Source organism: Python bivittatus, unplaced genomic scaffold (genome assembly GCF_059951505.1).
Source record: "Python bivittatus isolate LINGU-HERP-01145 unplaced genomic scaffold, Pbiv_v1 ctg000750_np1212, whole genome shotgun sequence".
Classification (NCBI taxonomy): domain Eukaryota; kingdom Metazoa; phylum Chordata; class Lepidosauria; order Squamata; family Pythonidae; genus Python; species Python bivittatus.
Genome location: NW_028277102.1, coordinates 64,787 through 78,611, shown reverse-complemented (window position 1 = coordinate 78,611; position 13,825 = coordinate 64,787). Strand labels below are relative to the sequence as shown.

At 41.7% G+C, this 13,825-nt stretch overlaps 1 protein-coding gene across 1 annotated transcript; it reads right to left on the bottom strand.

The window, feature by feature from the left end:
* Positions 1–3,929: 3,929 nt before the first annotated feature.
* LOC112541960 (vomeronasal type-2 receptor 26-like) lies at positions 3,930–12,199 on the bottom strand. The gene is made up of 6 exons (XM_088128570.1): positions 11,912–12,199; positions 9,811–10,069; positions 7,798–7,937; positions 6,934–7,161; positions 5,938–6,064; positions 3,930–4,840 (listed from the first exon to the last, which is right to left on the bottom strand). The coding sequence occupies exons 1-6, from the start codon at positions 12,197–12,199 to the stop codon at positions 3,930–3,932; spliced, it is 1,953 nt and encodes a 650-aa protein (XP_087984696.1).
* Positions 12,200–13,825: the final 1,626 nt, after the last annotated feature.

Here is a 13,825-nt window from a genome sequence, read left to right as displayed (position 1 = left end):
GCAACATGCTTGTATTGTGCGTAGATGGCTGCAATTCTCCCGCAATCTTGCTTTTTTGTGTATTCTGTTTGTATTTGTGGTTTTAAGTGTTTTTATTTTTCTGACATTGTTTTAATTGTTAGTTGTACACCACCCAGAGCCATGTCCAGTGAAACGGCAGCCATATAAATTTGTTCTCTTTTACACTGATGCTAATCTAATAATTTACTTCATACTGTATATGCCTTAATCTAATTATTTATTCTTGTTCTTGTTTGACCAGAGAGCTATGGAAAGGTGACCCAAGATTACAGTCTCTTCTTCCCCACAGCATAAAATGCTGTTGTGTTAAATATTTTTCATTCAGGTATAATTCTTGAAGCATATCAATAGAAGTAAAGAAATGCCCACTGAATTAATGATATTGATACCCTCTGTTTTACATTTGTTTTTCTAACTCTGGGTTCTGTCCGGTGAAGAACAGGAGATGATTTTTGACAAATTTACTATCATTCTGGCAGCAGCAGATTTCCCCAAACTTTAATCTGCATATATGAGAAATCCTCTTTCCTTGGCAATTATATGAATTGAGTTCAGAAATATCCTCTTCCAGATCAGATCTTTAGTTCTCTGTCATAATCGTAGCACATGGCATAGCCACAAAGACCTTTCTCCTTGACTAGAAAATAAAGGTGCTTCTTTTAGAAGCTGGGAAGCATCTGGTGTTGATGCTTGTCCTTGCTGAAAAACTCAAACAAACACTTCAAGTTTTTAAGAAATCCCAAATGCCTTTTACTTACAGAACATTTGGAGGAAAAAGAATTGGCTGCATGAGAAAAGGCCAGGAATTAGGAACTGGGAATTATTCCTTACAAAAAGGACATTGGAGAGGGAAAAAGCACTCACTAGAGGCACTATAATAATTACCTTATAAATGTATGGCTTGGAGGCTTGAAGAACTCATATGGTTGAAATAAAGCATTAGACGTGGATATGATTCCATTGATCAGGTAGTCTCCTGGCTTGTAGAAATTGTCCCTGTGTATTATCACATTCAATGGAGATTCCTTCACTAGCATCTCAGAGGGAAAATGGGACATCAGCAGAAGCAGGAACAGCAGCACTCGAGATACCATGATGGTGTTATTTGTTAGAATTATGTTTCAGGCAAAGACAGCTCTTCCTTGGTCCCTGGTTAATTAAGAGGAAAAACTACTAATAAACAGTATGACTGCACTGAAGAATTTCTCTCCAATGAAGATGGTCCAGCTTGGCATCAAATCTGGAAGCCCCAACCATTAATTTCAGACTGGCCTGGTCCCTGTTTAAATCAATAGCATCTTCTATTCTCAGCAAAGCAGGAGGTAATTATGGATCACAGATGTTCAGGTTTTATATAGGAGGATGTAGCAAATATTTGTCACCATGGTTTCAAAAATGACCTGTGATGATGGTGATGCAATCCCTTAAGCTTTGTTACCATCACCATGGTTTTGAAAATTGGAAGGAGAATTGGGAATCATTGTGGCAACAGAGATGTGCAGATGGAGAAAATATTTTAGTGTGACTCATAGACATCCAGTTTAAGAGTGAAGAGGGGAAGAATTCAGGAAAGTTTGACTGCCCTTTACTTAAGAAACTTATTTTAGATGGTTAAAGGTTGTAATATGTTCAGTATTAAAGGCTGTAATACACTAAATCAGTTGAACTCTTATTAACTATCCAGGGGGAACTCCATCTTGGTATGGATGAGGCCAACTTCCTAAATGCAGGTCAGATACCCCATTAAAGCTACATCCAAGTAGAGATACCATCTGAATCTTTCAGAGGCCCTGTTACAAAATATTCTTCTTTACAAATTGGGGAAGATATAAAGTTATGCTTATGAGGATAAGACTTGATGGAAGTTCCCTGGACATTGTTGTGATGTTTTTGATTATATAGTGTTTTTTTGTTTTATTTTGAGAGTCAGCATCATGTGGCAGAGTTTGACCCATGCAGTTGGTCTCCATTGATCTTCTGAGGCCACAACAATAATGTCTGGAGGCCTGTCTGCGTGTCCTGCACTTCCTACCTTTTTATATCTTTTCCAAGCTCTGCCTTTCATTCAGGTGGCCAGATTGTAATAAAGAGAGGGAAGGTAATTAAGACTGATGGGGTGGAACTACCAGTGGGCCACATAGCAGATATGCAGACCAGCTACAAGTACCTTGGTATCCCATTGACACATGGAAGCCATGATGAGGAGGCAAGGAAGACAGCAACATGCAAGTACCATCAAAGGATAGGACAGGTCCTGAAGAGCCAGCTTAATGGGAAGAACAAGATCCATGCCATCAACACATATGCCCTGCTAGTCAGCAGTTACCCTGCTGTTATGGTGAGCTGGCCAAAGGCAGACATGGAGGTTGCCAATGTGAAGACCCGGAAGCTCCTCACAATGTATGGAGGTTTCCACCCCAAGTCCAACACCCAGAGTCTGTACACCAGCTGCAAAGAGGACGGGCGGGGTCTGGGGAACATCAAAGCCACTGTCCTGGATGAAACCCGGAGTATCCAGGAGTACATCAGTAAGATGGCACCCAAAGATGAGCTGCTGAGAGAATGCCTCAGGCAGCAGCAGACATGGGAGGAAGTTCAAGCGGAGGAAATACTATGGCAAGACAAGCCCCTGCATGGGATGTACTATCGACAGATATGTGAGGTGCCTGATATTGGAAAATCCTACCAGTGGCTGAAAGTGCTGGACTTAAACTCTCATTGCAGAAGAACAGGCACTAAGCACCAAATCTATTGAAGCAGGGGTCTACTACACTAGACAGGACCCAAGGTGAAAATTATGCGAAGAGGCTTCAGAGACAGTCCAACACATAGTGGCAGGGTATAAGATGCAGGCAGGAACAGCATACACTGAACAGCACGACCAAGTAGTTGGCATTGTGTATAGGAACATCTTCACAGCTAGACCCCCCCAAGTCCAGATGGGAGATTCCACAGAAGGTAGTGGAGAATAATGGCTAAGATCCTGTGGGACTTCCAGATCCAGACGGACAGGCAGGTACTGGCCAATCAACCAGACTTTGTGGTAGTAGACAAGGACCAGAAGACAGTGGTGGTGATAGATGTAGCAGTGCCAAGTGACAGCAACATCAGGAAGAAGGAGCATGAGAAGCTGGAGAAGTACCAGGATGTGTAAAGTCAAAGCCAAAGTGGTTCCTGTGGTAGTAGGAGCACTCAGGGCTGTGACTCTTAAGCTGGGACAGTGGCTCCAGTAGATCCCAGGAACAATATCAGAGGTCTCTGTGCAGAACAGTGCAGTACTAGGAACAGCTAAGATGCTACGCAGAACCCTCAAACTCCCAGGCCTCTGGTAGAGGACCTGAGATTGAGGAAGACACATAAGACACACAGAGGTTAGAGAGAAATATATATGTATGTATGTTTGTATGTATGTATCTCTCTCTCTCTCTCTCTCACCTGTGGGCCATCCTAAATTATGAAACCAGAAGACACCAAGAAATATATGTTTGAAACTGATAACATTAAAAACAAAAACAAAGTAAAAGTAAAGTCCCAACAATTTAAATATAATATAACCCCAAACTGTTTAGTAACAAAAACAGTCATCATCATTAGCCATAGTGTTTCATCTCATCTAAAACTGCATCATGCACAGCGTCTCTGCTGACAGTTTATCCAATCTGGTTTCAGAAAATGTATTAATATCAGTGATGATAATCATGATTTAACATGAATTCTGATTGTGAAAAGTGAAGAATTTAATTATTACAAAGAATATGAGTTGTTTCAGCAACTTTATACCCAATTATTATAATTCAAAACTCACATGGAAGGAAAAAAGATTAGCTACAACAGATTTAAAAAAAAAATACTTCCAAAGCATGTTATTTTATACTGTTTGTAAGCTGTACAAAAAATAAGCACCAGTATCAGAAGCCCTCATTGTTTTTCATCATTAGATGCTCCTTGGTGTTCATGTCAGGTCTCAGGAGAATAATGTAGCATTTGGGGATGAAAATGCAGCCCAGTAAGCCCAGGCTGGAGGCCAGGATGGAGAAGATCTGCACAGCCACCATGTATTTCCCTTTGGTGCTCAGGTAGGTGGGGACAAAGGAGACCCAGACGCTGCAGAAAACTAACATGCTGAAGGTGATCCACTTGGCTTCATTGAAGGTCCCTGGAAGTTTGCGGGCCAGGAAAGCCACCAAGAAGCAGAAGGAAGCCAAAAAGCCCATGTAGCCAAGGGCAATGTAGAACATGGCGACTGAGCCTTCATTGCACTGCAGCAGGATGTGTCCTGGCTGGGAATGCAGGTCGGAATCTGGGAATGGGGGAGAGATTCCCAGCCATATGATACAAATGCCCACTTGAATACCAGAGGAGGATAACAAAATAGAGTTGGCTAGACTCTTCCCCAGCCATTTCCTCAACCTGCTCTCGGGCTTTGTGGCCAGGAATGCCATTACCACCATGACGGTCTTGGCCAGCAAGGAAGATACGGCAACTGACAAAACAACACTGAAAGTGGTTTGTCGAAGAAAGCAGGTCACTTTCTTGGGATGACCAATGAATAGAAGGGAGGTCAAGAAAGAAAGCAGGAGGGAGGCCAGGAGAATGTAGGTGAGGTCCCGGTTGTTGGCTTTGACTATGGGAGTTACTTGGTATTTAATGAAGATTCCCAGAACAAAGGCAGTGGTTAGGGTCAAAGCAAGGGCAAAGGAAGCCAAGATGAGTCCCAACATTTCCTGATAGGACAAGAAACTTACACTTTTGGGGACACACTGATCTCGCTTCTTATTGGAATGCTGGTCATCTGGACACTTGCTGCAATGGGCTGCATCTGAAAAACATTTGCTAGCATGTATCTGTTTCTGCAGCTGGAGGATCATGAAAAATGCAGCTTAAATCAATTACTACTACAATACATAAAACGTGTTTTTAAAAGTGTTGGGGTGAGAGAGGATATTGGGAGAGGTGGAGAACATATTAGAACATACTTTCCCACTGTACTTGGTTAAGTTGGATGGTGAGAAAACCTATTCATGAAGGATCGTGAACCATGAGTACTAGTGAGGAAGTGCTGTGGAACATGCAGCTGAATATGACCCAAAAGGTGGAAGAGTAGTGTGCCATTGTCTTTTGAATCCTACCAGAGACATCAGGTAGGCACAAATGTAGAACTTGGGCTTTTCATAACTTCATTGCTGTTGGGACATAGTTGTTGCCTTGTTGCCTTGCATATTTGATAATGGCAAGGGATGCTGTTTGGGCTGTTATCTTAAGTTCACTCACTTGATTATTCCAACAGGTGGAAGAAAGTTATTGAATGTGTGGGCTGAAATTGTATTAACTTGAATCATTCGTGCCTAATTTAAGTCTAATGTAGTTTTTGTCTTCACTCCATCTTCTTTATGGAGTGTGGCTCTTAGCACACCAAGTCTGGCTTGTGGCTGGAAAAGAACCCATGCTGGAGCTCAGTGGCCCACCAGGGAGACCCAGATCACCATGACGCTCACGTCAAAGGAATAATTCAATATTTCTGCCCAGAGGTATTCATAGGACCCAACATTAATTAGAAATAATTATCACTTGTTTTAAAGGCTGAAGACCAATGAGGTCATGAACTCTCAGAAGACTTATCTTCTTTCCTGAAACCAAGCAAGAAGACAAAAACTTGAGAGATTTCAGCTACCTTTCACTATTGATTTTAAGGGCCACATCATCATGCAAAATTGGGAGATAGTATCCAATCCTTGAAAAGTTTGTGGAGCCTTTCAAGGAATTCAATTTGTCTCACTTTGTGGAATTATAAAAACTATGCTAGTAGTTAGGTCTACAACTAGCAGGAAAGAAAACTCCTTTAACAAATGTTGCCCAGAAAAGCAAGAGTGAAGTTTGATTGCATGTTCAACTTCTCTTTTCTTCAGAGCCACCTACCTTCTTGCACAGAGAAGGTTCCTTCCATACAGAGAGAACAGTCATAGCAGCAAACTGGTTCTCCCTCTCTCATGAGCTTGGCATATCCTGGGTAACAACTTTCCGTACATCTAGAAGAAGGCACCATCTAAACATAAAAATAGAGATCAGCCAGGGCAATGTATGAATTAGAAGGATTTATTTCAATGAACTGGTTTCAGGAAGCCAAGGAGCACACTGAGCAGACTCAGCCAAGGAGTAGTGGCATAGCAATTACTGATGAGTATCTCCATCTTTCTTCCTTTCTACTTGTTGGAGGTACCATCTAACACTGACCTTTATGGAAAAGGACTGCGCCCAAGTGGCAAATTGAAAGGTGATTCTCTTTCTCTATCAATCTCTTGTCAATCCAGAAACATTCCCTTGGTCTTATTCTCCATTCCAAAGGAAAGTGGTTCTATTGCAAAAGGTGTTTCTCCATAATGCATGGGTGGGAATGCTATATCCTGTATTTTTCTCTCCCTCTTTGCTTTGTCAGGAAACCTCCAAAATCTGGCTTTCTTTGGCATTGGAAGAGTCCCTATGTTTCTCTCTCTGCTTTCTCCTATAGTGAACCTTGTATCAGGTAAATGACTTTTTTCAACTGCCCTCATTTCTCCCACCACATCCTCACCTTGGCCTCTTTCTCTTATGCCATTCAGTTGGCTACCTTCAACCTCTGGCTTTTGTCTTCTTGAAAATAAGATGGTTTGATAGGTTATTAATTATGGTATCACATTCCAGTTTAATAATGTAGACTGTAAAGGCCCCAACACAACTGGTAGCGTAGCAGGTTCCAGAGTGTGGTAAACTACTGAAAAATATCTACAGAAACATGACATCTAATGAATTAATGGGGCTTTAGCTTCCCTTATTTGGAGGTTATCGCCATTGTTCTCAATGAGAATTATTTCTGAGCAGAAAAGTTTGCATATGGGAAGGTAAATAGAAAACTGAAAGCCAAACAGCATTGTCTACCTTGTTAAATGACGCTGGCCATCTGATTGCATTCTGATTGATGGAGACCTTGACACCTGAGGCAGCCTCTCTCTCTACACTCCCAACTTTCACCCCAGCACCAGACTTGTTGGGAAATACTGCCCAGTGCATGATATCAAAGTCAGCAACAGGAACTCCATTTTCATCCAAATGAACCCCATCCCTGGAAAGATTGTGAAGCTGGAAGTTTCTCAGGAACAGATGAAGCTGCAAAGACATAGAAGGTCACACACACACAGCTTACATGTTCCCATCTGCACCTTTCTTCAATGTTTTTATGGCTATTATTTTGGATTGGAAGTGCACTGAATAACTCAACCTCTTCAGCTCAGCCCTTCTGTCTGAAAGAGAATGATTCAGGATTTTATGGGAAGCTTCTCTCCCCACTTCTCCATGGAACTCCAGATCTTTTTCAGATATGTCTTCCACTTTCTTTGAAGGAATCACTGTATCATCCTACCAAGCCATAGCTTAGCATTATAATTTTAACAACAATCAAAATCACATAAGGCTGATTGCTCAAGAGTTAACTGAATCACATTAGATCCAAGTGTTTCCCTGTGATACTGCATGAGATTTTGTTAATTTCTTATGCTTTAATTTTTTTAAAAAAGATCCTGATATATAGGACTCAGACATCAAGAAAACATACCCCGTTTCCTACTGTCTAAAAGGGTTCCTATCCTGGAAGTGAACCCAACCATGAATTGGTTAGCGGATTGCAAGCACCCCATTTCAGCTCTGTCCTGGCCTTCAGATGGCACAGCTGCTGATATGTGGAAGATGTTGGGACAAAGAGCCAGGCTGGTTGTGGTACTCAGGAGAAGAGACACAAAGACCTACCAGCTGTTGGATAACTTTCTGGGCTGTGAAAAAGCTGAGCCACAGAGCTAAGTATGGGAGCCTTGCTGAAGCCCAAAGTGCTTCAATGAGGCCAAAGCCCTGGTACGCAGAAGTGAAATAGGGGTTAGGGTTACACAAATCTGATGCAGGATAAGAATAGTTGAAAAGCTTATGTTGCAGACTCTTAATCGTATTTTTCTATATATACATGTAAGTAAACTGTACATATAAGACTCCATTGTACAAAACAAGACAATAGAAACCTGTATTGAGTAACCTCGTATTTCATATGCTGTCTGCAAGATTTCTCTTGCTAGGACTTTCTTTGGGTAGGACCATGAAACTAAGTAACAGGAGGGGAAAACCATGATTTCACAGCAGTGACTTAATGCTGCCTAAGGTGGCCATGTCACTGTGAGTCCAACCACCCCTCCTTGTATCAGCAAAACCACTGATGGCCTGAATCTGGTTGTGTGGTTCATTGACTCCATTTTGATTTTGTACCATCTGCAGCAGCTTGGCCATGGCTTGGCTTCTGCAATCTTCTTTGGTGGATCTGCCAATGCACCCATCTCCCCTCCCTCCTATTCTGGGGTTGTTGTCCTTCTTCTCTGACCACATCATCCAGGAGAAGGAAACATGGAAAGATCTGGGTGCTGCCAGAAGGAAAAGTGGCAGTGGTGGTGAGTCTTGACAGAGGGCTACACCTGCATTTTAGGTACCTGCCAGAACCTGATCTTTGTGGTGAATGAAGGCTTTCTGTCTCTTCTTCTTTAGTGGGAAATTACCCCCCCCCCCCAAATGAAACAAAACAAAACAAAACAAAACAGATGCTACTGCTTTCCTGGCAAACTTTTAACAACCTGCCAGATTAATATGAAGTTAGAGGGCTTAGCTCTGGGTTTGGAATGGGACAACGGTTGCGGAGTGAAGTATCTTCCAAAGACTAGCTATGGAAGTATCTGTAGTAGTCCAGAAGGTTTGAGGATGAGCCCTTGACTGCCCCCAGAAGATGCTTTGAACAGACATTGATTTTTACCTTGTTGCTGTGATAGGATCTTTTAAGCAGCAAGAACCACGTTGAATCCAGAACACAAAGTCAAGACTAACTCCTTGGCTCGGAAACTAGGCAAGACCAGCATGTGTGATCACAGGAGAGGGCTGAGGACTGCTGGAGCATCCTGATGCTTGTTTAATTTGCGAATGGGAATAATTGCTTTGTCACTATAGAGGTATCCCTGTCATTACGACATCCCAAACCAATACAGATGGTTCAAGCTTGGAAGATTTATTAACATAATCTCTCTCTCATTCACTCTCAAATGCTACAAACAGAGCAACTGCTGTTTGGAATATCTCACCCCTCCTTACATCCATTCTAAAACTGAGGCATTGAAAGGGGAGCATCCATGGAACCTCGAAGGAGAAATCCTACCTGCCATGGCTGTAGCATCTGGAGTGTCTGATGGTCTCCAACCTGCATCCTCCTCCTCCTCAGTTGGGCAGAATAGGCAGCATTGAGGACCCAGGACACAGCCTGAATTGCTGTGGAAATACTGTAGGCATCCTCAGACAGGATTCTGGCAACCATATCATGTGGTGGGATTTCCCGGTTCTCTTTTTCTAAGCACCTTTCCCAAACTTTCTTAGACAAGGCAGGCCTTGAATAGGAACACTGAAATATTGTCTCCCCAAATTTGTGGACAGCATTATAATATGAATGAAAATCATAATTTTGTGTCCTTTTTTCTGCCTGAGGTAAGAAGGATAACAAAGCATGTTTATGTTGGAGAGCAACCAAAGAGTAAAACCATCTTATAGTTAAATCTGACAAACTTGTTGCAATCCACACTTTCCCTCCAATGGAGTTATTAATACTTTCAGTACTTTTTGTTAGTCTTGATAGCATTATTGTGGTCTGAAGATCCAGCTGACAAACTATAATTTTGACTTGACTATTGATAAGAAAAAAGAATCTTTGCCTTTTTTGTTTCATAAACTTTTGTCCGATACTTATATCCACATTTGTTCCTGGGATGGCTTCTGAGAGGGCAATGCAAATCCCATTTTTTACAGCTACAGTTGACAAGGTTCTCTTGAAGTTTTCTCCCGTTTCATTGTCTGGAGCAGCGAGGCCGATCCACGTCCATCGGAAATGCAGGAGCAGCTTGACGATCGCAAAGTAAGGAGGTTCTTGTTTTGGGGTCATCCGATACCAAAAAGGAAAATGATGATTTTGCTCAGGAATGTGGCTGATGACCCCATAGTTGATCTAAGATGGAAGAGAAGATATTGGTAGTTTGTGTCACTTTTCATGATAAAAGTCAGATGCTTAAATGTAAGGGCCTTTCCCCACTGCTGAGAGAAGTCTCCAGAAAACAATACCTGCAGGAAATGTGCTGGCTCCCTTGGTGTTCTTTCCTGTTGTCCTGTTCACTCCCTTTGATGCTAGGGAGCTCTGGCCTAATCTGTGGGTGACCCTCAAGGGTGATCCTCATGTAGCACACCCTTCTGGCCAATCACTAACTATGCAGCTAAACATGGGTGATGGACGTGATGCAGTGGGGCACTTTTGCTGCCAGCGGCTGATGCTTAAATGAGCCCTACACACTCCATGGGTCACCCACATAGTAGATCAGACCCTGCAAGCGATCCAGGGCAAATAGGAGCATCTTGATACATTGGAACACAGAACTCTCCAGATTCACCAGGGAGACACACACACACACACACACACACACACACACCCATACATTCAGATTGTGAGTAATTGCTAAATCCAACACTCTGGTTCTCAAGCAGAACTTGCATAATCTCAGCCGTAGCCTATATGATGCTACTCACAGAACTTCTTTTCTTTCACTGAGCTGACAAAGATGTTTCATTCTCATAGATTATTCCTGCAATTTGATTGCTTTATATGTTGGCTTGAAATAGTGTTTGTTATATTCCCCCATCAATTGCTTATTGTTTGAACATTATTTCATTGACTTTATAACGCTGATTTCAAATATTGGTTAATAAGCTCTTTAATGGGTTCTTAATGATAAGCTTCTTTCCAGAAGAAATGCAGAAGCCTGTTTAATAGCCTCACTCTAAAGAACCCAAGATAACTGGCATTGTGGCAAGCTCCAGTTCATAATAAGGGAGAATAAAATTTATGGGGACATCGTTGGTGCTGTCTTGTGGACTAGAGGAAGCATGTTACAGCTGCTCTCTGGATGTGCTCTTAACTCTCCATGCTGTTCCATGGTCTATCTTAACCCATCCACTTTTCCTTCTTTTGCAATTTGATCCTCAGACCCAAACTTCAAAAGTTTACTTAAGCCTTTTCTTCCAAGAAGAGATTGGACAACCATTTGTCCAAGATGGTATGAGAACTCCTGCCTTTGGCAGGGGGTTGGACTAGAAGATCTCCAGGGTCCCTTCCAACCCTATGATTCTCTGATCTCTACAGCCCCTTTCAACTTTTTCATTCTAGGAGTCTGTGACCAAACCCACCTCTTTTGTACTGGTTAGTAACTTTTCAATTTAAAGCTCACTCATTCAACGCTCATACATTCTTGGCTCTCATCTCGATTTCTCATACCCATTTTGAAAACACTCAATTGGTGCTGCCTCCGATGCCTTTTCATTTTAGTTGTGACAAACTCAACTCAACCTTTCATTTACCAAAGTGGGCAGAAGCACACTGTTATACTGTATACCGCTATTGTGGATTTTTCAACAAACACTCATTCTTGCAACAGGTCACATTCTACCTGTTCCCTTTCTCCAAGCATCTGTGTGCCTTAATATTTCTCCATCCTTTCCCCAACTTAATAAACATTCTACCACAAGACTGAAGTTCATGTATATGCTGTTTTGCTTCTTTGAAGAAAGGCTGTTCAGTGGCAGAAAAGGAGAGGTCATAAAGCCTAGGGATTCTTTCAAAGCCAGGTTGTGTCAGGGAGACAAAAGAAATACATATGTGCTTTATGGAAATAAATTTATCTCAGGTCTTTTAATACCTACTCTCTGCCTCCAGATTTACTTGGAGGTATATATGAGTGCTGTCTTCTGGGCTAATCTGAAGAATTTACAACATGGAATGAAGTCCATTTTAGTTCCATACCTGTGGAATTTTGTAGATGCCCAAGACAGTAGAAATATGATCAAAGAGTTCAGAATCCGTCTCTTCAAGAACTGCCAGCAGGTTCTTTTGTCTTCCACATCTGTAGTTTGGCACATTCTCCTGCCCTGTAGACAGCAAGTCCATCATGGCCTCATATGTCATTCTTGCATTGAAAAAGTTCTCATAGATGTTGTAGCCCAGAGTGATGTTGGGTAAGAGCCTTGGATTCTGGTTGATCTCATGAACAGCAAAGTAGAAGGGCAGGATGTGGTAAAAGCTCATTGGCATACTGCAGCATAAGAGATATCAAAAGGTCATCATCTTCAATTTGTAATTTCTTCTTCAGTTCATAAAAGCATGTCATATTTACTGTAGTTTCATCTTTATATATTGCAGTGCAGAAAATATTATCAGATACTCATTGCTCAATTAAAGAATTAGAAAATCTCGAACCCTTTATTTATAGGCCCTTTCCAGGTGACAGATTTCTTTGGACATTTCTGTTAGAAGGATAGTTCAATTGACCCCAATGAGAGCTTCTTCCCAAAAGAAACACCAAAGAGATATAGTAACATGATACTATGATTTTTGAGGACAAGGAGAACCCCACCCACGCAAGAGTCATCTTGGCAGAGTGCTGCCAAGACTGTTTAGTGTTGATGCTGAGCCTTGCAGAAGAACTTATAAGGAACTTTGCATGCTCAGCTTTTAAAAAACCATCATGTGCCCCAGGAGCCTTTTCCCTAAAGCAAATTGGGAGAAGCAACAGTGACCTGCCTTTTTCAAGGTTAAGAACTGGAAAAAGGAAATCATTCCTTACAAAAAGACATTGGAGTGGGTAAAATCAATCACTGGAATCCCACAATTACCTTTTCAATCTGTGGGCTGGAGGCTCGGAGAAAATATATGGGTACAGTATAGAAAATATTATAGATGTTATTCCAATAATCAGGTAGTCTCCTGGCTTGTAGAAATTAAACTCCTTCTTTTCTTCTATTATTGCCTTCAATGGACATTTCATCCGCATAGTGGCACAGGGAATTTGGGACAGAAGCAGCAGCACCAGCAGCAGCAGCATTCAACATACGTATATTGATGGAGATCCTTCCTATAGTTTTCTCTCCAGCACAGAGTTGGATCTCAGAGCTGACCAAAAGGTACGACTGCAGAGCAGAAGGTAGTTGCAGGCAGATTTTCAGTTGTATATCCCATTTTTTGGTCTCATTGGTTTAAAACGAATGGGTGGCAGTGGTGAAAATCCAATCAACTTTGAACAGAGTAAATCACTATGATTTTAATAATTAGAGGGGGAGTTGGGAAGGACTGTTGCAAGAGAAGTGTGCAGTTGGAGAAAACAGTTTTGCATGACTCAGGGGCATAGTTCTCGTTTAAGAGTCAGGAAGGGAACAATTCAGGGAAGTTTGACTGCCTTTAACTGTAGAAACTTATTCTCGAGCTTCTGAAGATTGCAGTGTGCTAAAACAATTGAACACTTTTGAAGTAGCCAGTGGGGACATTCTAATTCCTTCTTATTCTGTCTGGTGTGGATGAGGACATGTTCCTCAGTGAAGGTCAGATACTCCAGAATGGTTTCCTCCAGATAATGATTTCTCAAATAACCCATCAGAGGAACATGTCGAAAATCTTCTTCTGTCCTTCTAAATAGGGAAGACTATCAGTCTTTCTTGTTAGAGATAAGTTCTGATAGAAATTTTCTGGATGGGGCTGTGATACTTTGGATTTTATTTCTTATTTCTTTTCTCGTAGTGCACTAATCTGCAAAATGGCCTGCTGCGGACTTGTTTATGATGCAATGATATTTGCTGTCGCTTATATAAGTTACCTAGTAGGGGACCAAGATATAGTGCTATATGAGTACAGTACCAACAATGGTTGAAGGTGAAGGAGCAAACA

Excerpts from the sequence above, each read along its gene's own strand:
- LOC112541960 (XM_088128570.1), bottom strand. The coding sequence starts at position 12,199 with ATGCCAATGAGCTTTTACCACATCCTGCCCTTCTACTTTGCTGTTCAT. Across the intron at positions 10,070-11,911 it reads GCATCTACAAAATTCCACAG|ATCAACTATGGGGTCATCAG; the intron begins GTATGGAACTAA and ends CTTCCATCTTAG. Across the intron at positions 7,162-7,797 it reads AGAAAGTTATCCAACAGCTG|CTTCATCTGTTCCTGAGAAA; the intron begins GTAGGTCTTTGT and ends ATGTCTTTGCAG.